At 41.0% G+C, this 17035-nt stretch overlaps 1 protein-coding gene across 1 annotated transcript in view; it reads left to right on the top strand.

The window, feature by feature from the left end:
- Positions 1 to 15634, top strand: part of mogs (mannosyl-oligosaccharide glucosidase) — a 114409-nt gene extending 98775 nt beyond the window's left edge. Inside the window, exons 3-5 of the mRNA XM_043684977.2 lie at positions 3659 to 3879; positions 6037 to 6230; positions 13295 to 15634. Of these exons, the coding sequence (XP_043540912.1) occupies positions 3659 to 3879; positions 6037 to 6230; positions 13295 to 15038 (2159 nt within the window). The 3' untranslated portion in view covers positions 15039 to 15634. The remainder of the gene's footprint in view (positions 1 to 3658; positions 3880 to 6036; positions 6231 to 13294) is intronic.
- Positions 15635 to 17035: the final 1401 nt, after the last annotated feature.

The following is a 17035-nucleotide window of genomic DNA, read 5'->3' as shown; positions in this document are numbered from 1 at the left end:
AGCATCTCCAAACCTAGCCAAAATGCCCTCCGTTCTTTCATCCAGATGATTAATATATAAAGTGAAAAGTTGTGGTCCCAACACTGAGCCTTGTGGAACTCCACTAGTTAGCAGGTGCTATTCTGCGAAGGACCCTTTTATCCCTACTCTCTGCTGACTGATAGACAGCCATGCTTCTATCCGTAGAACATAGAAAAGTACAGCACAGAACAGGCCCTTTGGCCCACGATGTTGTGCCGAGGGTTAATCCTAATGTAAAATATAATAACTTAACCTACGCACCCTCAACTCACTGCTATCCATGTGTATGTCCAGCAGTTGCTTAAATGTTCCCAATGACTCTGCTTCCACCACCACAGCTGGCAACGCATTCCATGCACTCCCAACTCTCTGAGTAAAGAACCTACCTCTGATATCTCCTTTATACCTTCCTCCTAATATCTTCAAACTATGACTTCTCGTACCAGTCAATCCTGCCCTGGGGAAAAGTCTCTGGCTATTGACTCTATCTATTCCTCTCATTATCTTGTATACTTCGATCAGGTCTCCTCTCTTCCTCCTTCTCTCCAGAGACAAAGGTCCGAGCTTATTCAACCTTTCTTCATAAGGCAAGCCCTCCAGTCCAAGCAGCATCCTGGTAAACCCTCGCCAAAGCCTCTGTATCTTTCCTATCGTAGGGCGACCAGAACTGGACACAATATTCCAAGTGTGGTCTCACCAGGGACTTGTAGAGCTGCAGCAAAACCTTGTGGCTCTTAAACTCGATATCCCTGTTAGTGAAAGCCAAAACACTATATGCTTTCTTAACAACCCTATCCACTTGGGAGGTAACTTTGAGGGATCTATGTACTTGTACATCCAGATTCCTCTGTTCCTCCACACTGCCAATAATCCTGTATTTAATCCAATATTCAGCATTCGAGTTCGACCTTCCAAAATGCATCACTTTGCATTTATCCAGGTTGAACTCCATTTGCCATTTCTCAGCCCAGCTCTGCATCCTGTCTATGTCGCATTGCAGCCTGCAGTAGCCCTCTATACTATCGACGACATCTACAACCTTTGTGTCATCTGCAAATTTACTAACCCACCCCTCAACCTCCTCATCCAAGTCATTTATAAAAACTACAAAGAGCAGAGGCCCAAGAACAGAGCCCTGCAGGACCCCACTCAACACTAACTCCAGGCAGAATACTTTCCATCTACAACCACACTCTGCCTTCTGTCAGCCAGCCAATTCTGAATCCAGATAGCCAAATCTCCCTGTATTCCATACCTCCTGACTTTATGAATGAGCCGACCATGGGGAACCCTATCAAATGCCTTGCTGAAATCCATATACACCACATCCACTGCTCGACCTTCGACAACCCGTCTTGACACCTCCTCAAAGAACTCAGTCAGATTTGTGAGGCATGACCTGCCCCTCACAAAGCCATGGTGACTGCCTTTAACTAAAGACGTTTCAGAAATGACAGCCAGACCACTAAGACCCCTCGGAATCCTAGTAGCACACAAACCCACCAACACACTCAAATGAAAACTAACAAACTTAAAAGACCCAGTACAACCCATGGACAAAACCAACTTCACCTACAAAGTTCCATGCAAGGACTGCCACAAACACTACGTAGGGCAAACAGGAAGAAAGTTAGCCACCAGGATACACGAACACCAGCTAACCACAAAAAGACACGACCCTCTCTCCCTCGTAGCCCTACACATGGATGACAAAAAAACCACCAAGTCGACTGGGACAACACATCTATCCTGGGACAGGCTAAGCAAAGACATGCCAAAGAATTCCTAGAGACCTGGCACTCCAACCACAACGCCATAAACAACCACACAGATCTAGATACCATCTATCAACCCCTCAGAAAACGAACAGGAAATGACATCACCACAAACCCCAGGAACCCCATCCAGGAGAAAGATATAAATAGAAAGCAGGAGACAACAGCTTCGCTTCACTTGGAGGTCGCCACTGATGATGTTACCTAGCCAGGTAATGAAACGTCTGGATATCAAACCTACAGCTCAGCGAGCAAACCTACACCCTAAACCTCAACCTGAGCTACAAACTTTGCAAACATCTTACCAATGGCCAAGGTCAGCTTATTGACCTGTAATTTGCCATCTTTTGCCTCACTCCCTTCCTAAACCGAGGGGGAGGTTCATTAGCGATTTTCCAGTCCCCGGGACCCTCCCTGACTCATATGATTCCTGAAACATCACCACTAACACCTCCACTATCTCTTCAGCTATCTCCTTCAGAACTCTGGGATGTAATCCATCTGGTTCAGTTTATTTATCCACCTTTGACCCTTCAGTCTTTCTAGCACCTTCTTGGTGATGACTCCTGCACTCACTTCTGCTCCCTGACTCTGTTGAATTTTTGGGTTGTTACTCATGTCTACCATGAAGACTGGTGCAAAGTACTTGTTCAGTTCCTCCACCATTTCTTTGTTCCCCATTGCTACTCCAAGTGTCATTTTTCAGCGGCTCAATGTCCTTTTTTGCCTCTTTTTCACCCTTTTATATATGTAAATAAACTCTTGCCATCTTCTTTAATGTTACTGACTTGCTTATCCTCAGATTTAATCTTCCCTCCTTCTTTGTTTTTAGTTGTCCTTTGATCTTTGTAGGACTCCCAGTTCCCTGGTGTTTCACTGCCTTTTACTTCATCTACTTTCTCTGTCGCTTTTATGCTGTCCCTGCCTTCCGTTTGTCAGCCATGTTTGCCTCACCCTCCCTTTAGTATGCTTCTTTTTCCAGCAGATGAATTTCTGCTGTGTCTCCTGAATTATAGAGGAACCTCATGGGTGGGGAATATTTTGTTTGGATAATTGAATGCCAGATAACACAGTTTGGCCAAGCATTGGGACCTTGCGATCTTGCTGGATAATCCAAATTTCAGATAATCCAGGTTCCTCTGTATTCCCAGAAACTCCTGCCATTGCTGTTCCACTGTCTTTCCTGCTAGGTTCCTCTCCCTGTCAGTTCTGGCCAGCTTCTTTCTCATGCCTCTGTAGTTACTTTTATTCAATGATAATACAGTTTCATCTGATTCCAGCGTCTCCCTGTCAAGTTGCAGAGTGAATTCTATCACATTATGGTTACTGCCTCCTAAGGCCTGAAGGGCAACTTTTTTTTTGTACAGTGGTTCATGTATGGAATGAGCTTACAGATTAAGTGGTGGTTGCTTTTAAAAAAACATTTGGGTAAGTACATGAATAGGAAGATTTGGAGGAATGTAGGCTAAGTGCAGGCAGATGGGAGCAAATCAATTTGGTAACATGGTCAGCGTGGACTGGTTGGACCGAAGGATTCATTTCCATGCTGTATGATTCTATGACTCCATATCATATCCTTCAAGTGATCATGGTCTTGTAAATCAAATCCTGACAGGTATCTGGCTTATTCTCACAACTAGGATCATAACAGGAGGTGCATGTTGAGAATGTGTATCTATATGATTAAAAACTTGATGAAAGTGTGGAAAGATGAGTTCTACTTCTACCCTTCGCTGTCTGATAATGAATGGCTTTATTATATTCTGGTGTTTTCTGGATATGATTAACATAACGCTCAATCTCATATTTTGTTGCAGCATTATTGATCAATCGATTTATTTTGAATTTATTCTGAAATTTAGGCTTGATGTGGCTCCAGCAGTTCAAAGCTGAGGTGAATTTGCGTCATACATGTGAGCAAGGTGATCGGTTACCTGGCTATGGCTGGCTCATGCATGATGGAATCAACTTTGGCATACAGGAAATTAAAGACAATGATTTCATTTTAACAACTGAGTTTGTGAAACGTCTTGGTGGACAGCATGGTGGAGACTGGACGTGGCGAATTACTGCTAAACCACAGGTATGTCAATATTATTTTTTGAAAATATGTTTCCAATGGTTATATGATCATCAGGCCCTATTATTTGGACTGAAATTTGATGCTTCATTATATATGCATGAATCTCTGAGGTTGCTACATAATTTTGATTTTGGTCATTGAAGTTACATATACCTAAGTACAGTTAAAAGTTTTGTTTTGAGAACGGTAGGGAGGATTCAAGGATGGAGTCAATTTGGCCACAGCGACACAAAACAGTTGACTGCAATATTCAGTGTGGTCCACAGACCACCAGCTAACAGAAAGGACCTAGAGGAACAAGTCTGCAAGGAAATGACAGAAATGCCAGCAGTATAGCGCAATTATAATCAGAGACTTGCCGAAATCTTGACAGGGATACTGGAAGTGTAAGTGTTCCTGGATTTTGTTTGGCAGATGGGTAGGTGAGAAAGACTCAGCCTAAATTTCTAAAGGGGGAATGGTGTTTATCTAGTTTGCTCCTGTCTTCTGAAGAGGTAACAGAAAGGAATGATGAGGGTAACATTGACGTGTTATAAATTAATTTCGGGAAGGCATTTGATACAGTGCAAAAGTTATAGGTCATGGTAAAAAAGGATTAGGAGCAAAATTAGTTGCAAAATTGGATGTGTGATAAGAAACAGAAGGTAATGGTAAATGGGTACTTTTGTGTTTTGCAAAAAAAGTGGCAGAATTCACCATCAAGTGACTTAACCGTTATGAAACACAAGATATTGGAAAAGTTTGGCAAACAGGTTTATGAACAAATTAGTGACTTTTTTTTGTAAATTTATTGTTTAACTGTTTTCATTTTGCACAGCTTGACAGTGTGTTTGTAAACAAATTGAGTTACGTAGGAGCCTCCTCAGCACTCTTGAAACTTCATTTAACATAAATTTGGAGGTGGATATCCTGGGATTAACTCATTGAGGTTTTCGTATTGCCTTTTTTTCAGTGTCACTGGATCGAAATGCTGGAACTCCCTTCCTAGCAGCATTACAGAGATATACAGCACAGAAACAGACCCTACAGTCCAACTTGTCCGTGCCAACCATATTTCCCAAATGAAAATTTGGAACGGCACGGTGGCTCAGTGGTTAGCACTGCTGCCTCACAGTGCCCGGGACCCAGCCTCTGGTTCAATTCCAGCCTCTGCCAACTGTCTGTGTGGAGTTTGCATATTCTCCCCGTGTCTGCGTGGGTTTCCTCCGGGTGCTCCGATTTCCTCCCACAGTCACAAAGAATGTGCAGGTCAGGGTGAATTGGCCATGCTAAATTGCCCATAGTGTTCGATGCATTAGTTAGAAGGAAATGGATCTGGGTAGATTACTCTTCGGAGGGTCAGTGTGGGTTTGTTGGGCCAAATGACCTGTTTCCATGCTGTAGGGAATCTAATCTTAAAAAAAGTCCCATCTGCCTGCTTTTGACCGATATCCCTCTTAGCTTTCCCTATTCACGTACCTGTCTAAATGTCTTTTAAATGTTGTAATTGTGCCCACCTCTACCACTTCCTCTAGCAGTTCATTCCATATGTGCACCATGCTCTGTGTAAAAAAGATGCACCTCAAGTCCCTTTTAATTATTTCCCCACTTATCTTAAACCTGTGCCTTCTAGTATTTGGACTTCTGTACCCTGGGAAAAAGACGTTAGTTATTCACCTTATCCATGCCTGTCATGATTTTGTAAACATCTGTAAGGTCACCTGTCAGCCTCCTACACTCCAGGGAAGAAGCTCATCACCTATCCAGCCTCTCCTTATAATTCAAGCTCTCCAGCCTGGCAACACCCTTGTGAATGTTTTCTGCACCTTTTCTAGTTTACTAACATCCTTCCTATAGCAGGGCAACCAGCACTCCCAACGTGGCCTTGCCAATGTCATGTACAACCACAATATGATGTCCCACCTCCTATACTTACTTGTGTACTTAGTCCACATGGACTGCAGTGGTTTAAGAAGGCAGCTCACTGCTATTGTAATGAAGAAAAGTTATAGATGAGCAAAAAATGATGACCTAACCAGTATTGCTCATTCTCTAAACTCTTTTTGAAAATGTTCCAAGGAGGCAGGACTCTCTACTTCTGCACGAAAACTATTATTTATCCTTGGTAAAGATAGGACAGTGATGTGTTTTTCATGGGCAACCTGTTTTTGATTATAGAGTTCTATCCCAGAGAACCCAGTGATATCGTTACTGTTTTACGTTGCTGGTGATGGAGAAGGAATACTTCAGCCACACATTGAGGAAAAAAGCAAACTCCTGGCAGTATCTGGTTCATCAGAGGAACTGGGCAAATTCACAATTACCTTCCTGGCACCAACTACGTTAAAATCTAGGAATTATAAGTATGCCAGGTAAGATTAGCTCTTTGTCTCAAACAAACTGGAAATTTATGTTTTAAAAACAAGTTTGAAGTCATGCTTAGTTGCAGAGCTATTTTATATATAGGTCTATGTGCATTCTTATAGATGTTTTGTACATATAGATGGACATTCACTCACAGCTCTGTTATAGATTGGTACATTCACTAGAATTATTTTACACATAGTATATATTGTCACAGTAAAATCTACAGAGTTAGTGTGTATATAGAAGTTTTTTTTTCACATATCCTTTAGCTTGATCTCTATATATGCACTATACGTGGAGGGCATTAGATTTGTCTTGATCGTCATGATGTGTAGGAGCATGAGGAAAAGGCAGGAGGTTAGCATCAGATAATAGAACTGGTATAGGCATGATTGGTCAAGTGGTCTCCTTTTGTATCGTTATGATCTTATAATATAGGCATTAGAGAACTAGAGTTTATGAAGGGATGTGTTCACATACATTCAGAGCTACAGTGTGTGTAGGGGTATTATGCATTATTTATGGTTATATGTGTTTCAGTGCAGGTATATAACAAGAAACTTGTACTTACTGATCATTTATGAAATCCTTAGAGATACTGACTACACAGAATCTGCAACATGATTGTATTGCCACGTGAGGATGTGTAAACATCAAAGGCTGAGGCAGCTTTTGTTTTACAATTTAGATTTATGGTCTGTTTATATCTTGGTGTGTTGAGGAGTAACCTTGGACATGTTGGCCAGATATCTTACAATTATACAAAAGAGTTATGCAGAAGGAGTAACTGTGGAGAAATTGTTCATATTGAAAATTCCCATGTTCTTTATTCAGCTTTGGAGTAATAGCTGTAAGGAAAACGAATAAGGTTTTTGGGAGACACAAAGGCCTAAATTAAAATATGCATTTGCATTCATTGTCTTTTCAGTTCATTTATTTTTATAGGCAGAATCTAGCAGACATGAAAAGCTTTTGTATTTCATAATTTGATTTTGGAGGACCTTTTTCATTGCTTCATTCTCTCTGCTTGCTGTACACTGCATACTACTCAGAATCTTGGAATAGGTACAGCGCAGGAAGAGGTGACAATTGTGGTCCTGCAGGAGTCTGCTCTTGTTCTAACTTAGAACAATCACACAGACGAAGGGAGCATGGGGAGGCAATGGCCTAGTGGTACTATTGCTAGATATTAATGTAGAAATTGAGCTAATGTTCTCAGGAACCGGATTCAAATCCCAACCATGGAAGATGGTAGAATTTGAATTCAATAATAATCTAGAATTAAGAATCTACTGATGACCATGAAACTATTGTCAATTGTCAGAAAAAACCATCTGGTTCTCTAACATCCTTCAGAAAAGGAAATCTGCCGTCTTTACCTGGTCTGTCCCAGATGTGACTCCAGACCCACAGCATTGCGGTTGAGTCTCAGCTGACCTCAGAAATGGCCTAACAAGCCACTCAGTTCGAAGGCAACTAGGAACGGGTGATAAATGTTGGCCAGCCAGTGACACCACATCCCACGAGTGAATTTTAAAAAAAAATTGACACCATTCAGCCAAAATAACCCGCTTCATTGACACCACATCCATACTCTCTGTCCACCACTACCGTCGACACTCAGTTACGGAAGTATGTACTATTTACAAGATGCACTTTTGAAATTCACCAAAGCTCATTAATTAATATCTTCCAAACCTATGAAGTTAACAATCACATAACACCAGGTTACAGTCCAACAGGTTTAATGGAAAGCACACTAGCTTTTGGAGCATCGCTCCTTCATCAGGTGGTAGTGGAGGGCTCAATCCTAACACACAGAATTTATAGCACAAATTTACAGTGTGATGTAACTGAAATTATACATTGAAAAATTGATTGTCTGTTGAGTCTTTCATCTGTTTGAATGCATTCCAAACCTATGATCAGGACCATCCAGAAAGACAAGGGCAGGGGATGAGAACACCACAATAAACTGCACACCATCCTGACTTGGAAATATATTGCCATTCTTCTAATGTCGATGAGTTAAATTTCTGGAGCTCCCTTCCTAAATGCATCATAAGTGTCCTGTTGTGATGAATGCAGGTTGAAAAGCTTCATAATTTTATCAACTTTTAGCAATATTTATGTTCTGTACTACCAAACAGTTATTAATTTTCCAAAATTCCTTAATTTCAGAAAAACTTTCATTGGACTGGATACATAGGTCTTTGTCTGATTGGGAGGATGGAACAGTGATCTGCAGGGATCTCTGCTGGACTTAAATTTTATCCAATTTATATCTTGAATTCTGCAGTTTTTTTCTGCTGAAGTAATACACTTTCTTTTAATTCTTCCTGTAAAGATAAACAACTTCACATTTTCTCACATTATACTCTATTTGCTAGATATTTTGACCATTCACTCAACCTATCTATATCCATGTAGAACTTTATTGTATCTGCTTCACAATATATATTCTTACTTTGCTCATGTTTTGCTGACTTCTGGAACTTTCCCAATCCTCTGATTTACCACTAATCTTTGTCATTGAGGCCTTTCCCACTTTCTTCCTCTTAATTCATTTTGGTTTTCTCTCACTTTTTCTTGCTTCATTCATTCATTCTTGTTTTATTCATTCACAGAAGGTCACATCACTGGCTTAGCCAGAATTTACTGCACCACCCTAATTACCTAGAGGGCAGTTGAGAATCAACCACATTGCTGAAGGCACATGGAAACGGACAGTGTAAGGAAAGCAGTTTCCTTCCCTACAGGGTATTCACAAATAAGATAATAGACAGTGTGACACAGTTGACATTTGGCCTGCTCTTTAGTCCAGATTTTTAAAAATTGAATGCAAATTTCACCATCTGAGATAATGGGATTCAAAACAATGTCCCCAAAACATTACCTGAGGTTCTGGATTACTAGTCCAGTGACATCACCACCACCTCAACGCACCACACCCCACCCTTTTTCTCACTCCTTTTCTTCTTCTTGTAACATTTTACCCCCTTTCTTTTTCTCTCTCACTCACTTTTTCCCTCTCTTGCTTTCCCCCTTTCATTCACACTTTCCAATCGCAGCATTGCTCACATTGTCTCCTGCTGACTGCCTCCCTCTCAGACACATACATTGTGGTATATGAATATGATCTCATAGCCATTGCAGAAACATTGTTACAAGAAAATCAAAACTGGGAACTTAACATTCAGAGATATTTGACGTTTCAGAGAGAGAGAGAGGAGTAATGGAAAAGTTGATGTGGTTTTATGGTTAATAAGAGATGAAATGAGGACAGTTGTGACTGATGATCTAGGCTCAGATGATGTGGATCGCTTTTTTTTTAGATTAGATTACTTTACAGTGTGGAAACAGGCCCTTCGGTCCAACAAGTTCACACCGACCCGCCGAAGCGCAACCCACCCATACCCTTACATTTACCCCTTACCTAACACTATGGGCAATTTAGCATGGCCAATTCACCTGACCTGCACATCTTTGGACTGTGGGAGGAAACCGGAGCACCCGGAGGAAACCCACGCAGACACGGGGAGAATGTGCAAACTCCACACAGTCAGTCGCCTCAGGCGGGAATTGAACCCGGGTCTCTGGCGCTGTGAGGCAGCAGTGCTAACCACTGTGCCACCGTGCCCGCTTTTGGGCAGAGGTAAAAAATGTTAGCCAGGGAAAGAAGACATTGACAGGAGTGTACAGACCCCAAAACAGTAGCCACTCTGTGGGAAAGGCTCAAATAATCAGGTTATATAAAAAGAATACAGCAATAATTGAATGTTTTTAATCTTTGTGTTGTGTTGATTTGGTTAATCAAATTAGAAAGGGTAGCCAGGACAGTGAATTCATCAGAGTGCATTCAGAATAATTCCCTAGCATAATATGTCACAGTGCCAGCTAGGGAGCAGGCTGTCTTGGATCTAGTAATAGGTAAACAAGGCAGGTTTAATAAATGACCTTGGAGTAAAAGATTCCCTAGGAAGTATTGACCATAACATGATAGAATTTAATATTCAGTTTGAGAGTAGAAACTTGAGAGTAAAATCAACAGCATTTAATTTAAATTAAGGGAATTGCAATGAAATGAGGATAGAGTTAGCTAAAGTGAATTGGGTAGACAGATATTAGCAGGAATTATAGTAAACAAACAGTGACATAGGTTAAAGCAGGTAATTCATGATTTTCAGCAAAATTACATCCTGATAAGGAGGACAGATTCTAAGAGAGGGATAAACCAACCATGGTTAACTGAGGAAGTTAAGATAATTATGTTGAAAGAAAAAGCATAGAAGGAGGTAAATATCAGTGGTAGCACCAAATCCAGCAAAGGAGAATTAACAAGATAATAAAATAAACTACAGTGAATATAATGAATATAACAATCTTAACAAGGAATATAACAACTGACAATAAGAGCTTCTTTAAACATATAAAAACAAATAGAGAGGTCAAAGTGAACATAGGCCCTTAGAAAATTAAGCTGGTGAGATGATTTTGGGGAACACTGAGATGGCAGAGGCGTTGAACAGATATTTTATATATAATTTTATAATCGAAGATTGTTTGAACATCCCATAAATATTAAATAATACATGAGTATTAAGTATCATCACTGTCCTGAAAGAAGTAGTTTTTAAAACAAGTTTTAAAAATTCATTTATGGAACGTGGATCTGGTTGTTAAGGCCATATTTATTGCCAATTCTTAATTGCCCAGAGGACAGTTGAAAGGCACCACATTCTGTGGGTCTGGAGTCACAGACCAGGTAAGGATGGCAGATTCCATCCCAAAAGGATACCAGTGAACCAGATGGGTTTTTCTGACAATCAGCAACAGTTTCATGGTCATCAGCAGACTCCGTTCCAGATTTTTATTGAATTCATATTTGACCATCTGCCGTGGTGAGATTTAAACCTGGATCCCCAGGACTTTATATCGGTCTCTGGATTAATAGTCTAGTGATAATACTACTTGGTCATCGATTCCCCATATTAAACAAACTAATGGGTCTAAAAGCAGTTAAATTCCCTGGCCTAATGACTTGCAGCCTATGATCCTAAAAGAGTTAGCTACAGACACAATGAGAAGTATCAGAAACTTGAAGAAACGCTACTGTGACATACCTATTTGAAAAGGGATGGCGATAAAACCAAGTAATTATAGGTTGATTAGCCTAACATCTATTATTGAAAAAGTATTCAAATCCACTATTAAGGAAGTAATAGAACATTTGGAAAATCCAAATCTAATCAAATACAGTCAGCATTGTTTCCTCAAAGGGCAATAGTGTTTGATGAATTTATTCAAGTTTTTTCAGGATGTCTCAAGTACAGTGATGTGTATATGAATAGGAAGGGTTTGGCAGGATATGGGCCGGGTGCTGGCAGGTGGGACTAGATTGGATTGGGATATCTGGTCGGCATGGACGGGTTGGACAGAAGGGTCTGTTTCCATGTTGTACATCTCTCTGAGTCTATGACTTTACAGTGGATAGGGGGCCAGTAGATGCATTGTATTTGAACTTCCAGAAGGCTCTTGACAAAAATACCTCACCTCCCAAAAGGTGAAGCCATCAGAATCCACGATGTTGGAAACAGTGTATTAGCCTTCACAGAGAATTAGCTTGCAAGAAACAGCAATTGGGAATAGCAACCCATGAGTTTTTCAGGTTGGCAACTCATGAGTTTTACAGGATCAGTGCTGGGACTACAACTGTTTACAATATGTATTAGTGATGTGGCAGAAGCAAGTAAATGCACCAAAGCTAAATTTTCAAGATGATAGAAAAATATGTGGAAAGGCAAGTTGCAAGAGAGATACAAACAGTTTACAGAGATTTGACAAGTTAAGTCAGTGGGCAAAATGTTGGCAAATGTAGTATATTGTGGGAAAATGTGAAATTGTTATTTTGCAAGTGACAAGAAAAGATCAGAACATTGTTTAAATATAGAAAATAAAACTGCAGAAAACTGCAAAACAGGGGTATGAGGGTAGGAGTATACAAAGTACAGAAAGCTAGCACACAGGTGCAGCAGGCATCAGCAGGGCTAATGGAATGCTTGAGGAGAAAGTGAGGTCTGCAGATGCTGGAGATCAAAGTTGAAACTTTATTGCTGGAACAGCACAGCAGGTCAGGCAGCATCCAGGGAACAGGAGATTCGACGTTTCGGGCACAGGCCCTTCTTCCTGAAGAAGGGCCTGTGCCCGAAACGTCGAATCTCCTGTTCCCTGGATGCTGCCTGACCTGCTGTGCTGTTCCAGCAATAAAGTTTCAACTAATGGAATGCTTGCCCTTATTTCAGGAAGGAAGTCTGGCTGCAACTGTACAAGATGCAGGTGCGAGCACATCTGGCATACTCTGAGCAGTTTGGGTCCCCTTACCTAAGGAAAGACATTCAAATCCGCTCCAAGAAGCTTTACTGGAATGATCCCGAATATGGGGTTTTGTCTTGTGAGCGAAAGTTAAACAGGTTGGGATTCTATTCATTGGAGTTTAGAAGAATGAGAGTTGATGATGGGGAAGGATTTCTTCTGAGGATCGAGTGTTTTTGGAACTCTGTGTCACACAGCCTCCATGTAGGGGGAGAGACCTTGTGCATTTTTAAGATAGATTCTTGATTAGTAGGAAAATCAAGGGTTGTAGGGAAATGCAAGAAAATGAGGAATGTTGGACTAGCCATGATCCTATTAAATAATGGAGCAGGCTCAAAGGACTGAACAGACTAGTCCTGTTGCTATTTCTTATAATTTCTCCTGATGCCTGCCTCTTCCTCCCTCCACCAATCTGTGTCCTTCCCTCCTCTCCATTGAAGAGGAAAATCTAATGCATCAATGCACACAACAACAGTCATGCAGCACTTTTAGTTTCAGTGAGGAGAAATCAAACCTTTCTGCAGAATGTATTGCAGATATATTTTGTCATGTATTGCTGGTGTGTATCCATTGCCATAGCAGTATCACAGAACTTCAGTAAATCTAACTGTCACAGAAAACTACAGAACATTCCACCTTTCAGCTTTGGAAACTTGATTTATCTGTTTACCTTCCTGTTCTGTTTCATTTTTGACAGTTACAATTATTTGCGGGCGCACTGTCCAAGTCTGGAGATGATGACAGACATTGTGAAAAACAGCTTGAATGGCCGTTTTGTGTACAACACAGCATCTTCTCCCAGGCGGTACTACATTGGTGTGGATAGCTACAGGCCACCTTCAAAACAAGGCGGGGACACTATGCAAGACAACTTCTTGGTTCATCAAGTGACAGTGCAGGTTCCTTTTGAAGTTGAAGTCCTGTTTGAGTCTGAAAGTTTCACAGATCGATCCAATCATCTTGCTGGAGAAGTCTTCACAAATGAGCTGGAGAAGTGGAAACAAACATTTGATGAAAAATTTAATACCATTTTCAAATTGCCAGATAAAGGCTTTTCACCTCAACAAATTAAATTTGCTAAAGCAGTTTTCAGTAATACAATTGGTGGAATGGGATATTTTTATGGTCAGTCATATGTTCAGTCTATGTACAATGAGTACCCATTGCCTTACCTGGAGGGCCCACTGTACACTGCTGTCCCATCCCGTTCATTCTTTCCCCGAGGATTTCTTTGGGACGAAGGGTTCCATCAACTTTTAATCAGTAAGTGGAATCCATCTATTAGTAGAGAGGTGATTGGACATTGGTTAGATCTGATGAATGTTGAAGGTTGGATACCAAGGGAGCAGATTCTGGACAATGAGGCACGTAGTAAAGTGCCTGCAGAATTTATTGTGCAGAGAAATGAAAATGCAAATCCTCCTACACTTTTCCTCACAATACAAAAGCTAATTGAAGATTTGAATGGACATTTGACGAAAGAAGATAAATCTTATCTAAAGAGACTCTTCCCCCGTTTGAGGACTTGGTATGATTGGTACAATTCAACCCAAGTTGGGTCCTTGCCATCAACCTATCGTTGGCGAGGTCGTGATACTGACACAAACCTGTTCCTCAACCCAAAAACACTGACCTCTGGACTTGATGATTACCCACGGGCATCACATCCATCTGAAGATGAAAGGCATGTGGACCTCCGTTGCTGGATGACTTTGGCATCAAAGATCATGACAGATATTGCAAAAATTTTAGGAGAACCCCATCAAGACTATCAAGGCATGTACGAGAAGTTGAGTGATAACTCTTTGCTCCAGGAATTGCATTGGTCTGAGGATCTGAAAGCATTCAGTGATTATGGAAATCATACTCAGTCCATTATTCTAGAGAGAGAGAAAATCTATGTGCCACCTGGCCAGCCACGACAGCATGTCCAACCTGCCAGACTTATCCGTTCTGTTCGGAAACAACCAAAACTTCAGTATGTTAATGCTTTTGGTTATGTCAGTCTGTTCCCATTCCTGCTTCAAATTCTGCAGCCTGATTCTCCAAAACTACTTCATATCTTAAATGATATCAAGGATGATGAGAAACTCTGGACCCCTTACGGCTTACGGTCACTTTCAAAATCTAACCCTCTCTATTTGAAACGCAACACTGAATATGACCCACCTTACTGGCGTGGACCTATTTGGATTAATATGAACTACCTTGTGGTTCGGGCTCTGCATTTCTATTCCACTCAAAATGGACCATATCAAGAAATGGCAGCAACACTGTACCAAGAGCTGAGGACTAACCTCATATCAAATATGTATAAGCAGTTTGTACAAACTGGTTACTTGTGGGAGCAATATAATGACAGTACTGGCAAAGGGCAAGGTAGTCATCCATTTACTGGCTGGTCTTCCCTGATAGTTTTAATAATGGCAGAGCAATATTAATGCTCTCACTAATGACATCCTGTGTAATGGTTTAGGGCTGTGCCTAGGGGATTATTTTGTGAATGAATCTTTTAATACATGAAGTAATTCAAATTAAACTTCTCTGCATGTCTGCATATTAATTGGAGAAAAAAAATAACTTTATTGCCCACGTCTTCTGTGTGTAAAACAGACACAACAATGACAAATGTATCAGCATTCTGCCCATGTGTTTGGATAACTGCTACTGTTTTCAGGGCTTTTTAGGTGGCCCTGGTGGTCAATTAAAATAGGCATTGGGCTGCTTGGATAAGTGAGAGGCCTAAAGTCTGTTTTAAGGCCCTGTTGAAAGCAGACAGCAGGAATGGTCCAGAGAAGTTTTAGTGGCTGCTGAGAAAACGGGTACACTTCGAAACCGTGATTTTAACGTGGAGTCAGGAGGAGCCCGAACGTTCCTTAGTTCCCAGCACTATTGAAAAGATTCTGTTGGCGCACAATCACAGACTTAATGAGAGCATGCCTTGCTCCTTTTTAAAAGTAAATCACATCTTGAATTTGTTAAAGGCAAACTTATAATAAATGGATTTCTTATTAAAGTTTTAGTTCAAAAGATTAAATATTCTGGCTACCCTTTTCTTCACAGGTGAATGATTAGATGAGTATCAGTTACACTCTTCAGACAATGCATTTAACTCAAATATCAAAAAGGAGTCAGATAACTGTTTGTATGTGGAACAGCACGGTGGCACAGTGGTTAGCACTGCTGCCTCACAGCGCCTGAGACCCGGGTTCAATTCCCGCCTCAGGCGACTCTCTGTGTGGAGTTTGCACATTCTCCCCTTGTCTGCGTGGGTTTCCTCCGGGTGCTCTGGTTTCCTCCCACAGTCCAAAGATGTGCAGGTCAGGTGAATTGGCCATGCTAAATTGCCCGTAGTGTTAGGTAAGGAGTAAATGTAGGGGTATGGGTGGGTTGCGCTTTGGCGGGTCGGTGTGGACTTGTTGGGCCGAAGGGCCTGTTTCCACACTGTAATGTAATCTAATCTAGCACATTGAGGACTCAGTGTAGGTTTTGATGGGGCTCTGCTAACATTGCCACTGTTGTAAACCTTCATTTAGCAGACTAAAAGTTAATCATGTTTTTGGATTGCGGTGATACCAGAATCTAAATAGCTGGACCAATTTCTCTCAGAGTAACTGGTTTTATAGGAAGACCATCGAGCCTGCTTGGCGGTTTATATTAAATCCCTCCTGAGGCCCTGATCCTATGCAGATGTTTGCACTGCTTGTTTTTTTTCATTTTGTATGACATTTTAAAAATAGATTTATTCTACTTGATTTTAATTTGAGAGTGACAACTTCAAGGTCAGTGATCAAGATCATGCAATGTCCATCCACATAGCACAGTCAACGATGAGCAATATTGAGAATTCAATGTCTATAAACCAGGCCATGTTGAATATGTCTTGATAACTTTTGACAAAGGTTCATTTTTTATAAACTGATTGTTCCTATTCTTATAGATTAGGGTTTCTCTGCAGAGGGTAGGTGTGGTCTTGGGCCAAAGGGCTTGTTTCCATACTGTAGGGAATCTCATCTATAAGAATAGGAACAATCAGTTTATAAAAAATAAACCTTTGTCAAAAGTTATCTAGACATATTCAACATGAGATAGGAGAGGTCTTGAACAAGTACTTCTCTTCAGTATTTACGAACGAGAGGGACCGTATTGTAGAAGAGGAGAGTGTGAAATGGACTGGTAAGCTAGAAGAGATACCTGTTAGGAAGGAAGATGTGTTGGACATTTTGAACAACTTGAGGATAGACAAGTCCCCCGGGCCTGAAGGGATATATCCTAGGATTATGTGGGAAGCAAGAGAGGAAATTGCAGTACCGTTGGCAATGATCTTCTCGTCTTCACTGGCAACGGGGGTGGTACCAGGGGACTGGAGAGTAGCGAATGTTGTGCCCCTGTTCAAAAAAGGGAATAGGGATAACCCCGGGAATTACAGGCCTGTTAG

Source organism: Chiloscyllium plagiosum, unplaced genomic scaffold (assembly GCF_037043375.1).
Source record: "Chiloscyllium plagiosum isolate Xiang-an unplaced genomic scaffold, Cpla_swu_hap1 HiC_scaffold_1, whole genome shotgun sequence".
Taxonomy (NCBI): domain Eukaryota; kingdom Metazoa; phylum Chordata; class Chondrichthyes; order Orectolobiformes; family Hemiscylliidae; genus Chiloscyllium; species Chiloscyllium plagiosum.
Note: the sequence above shows the minus strand (reverse complement) of the source record. Positions and strands in the feature narration are given on the sequence as shown.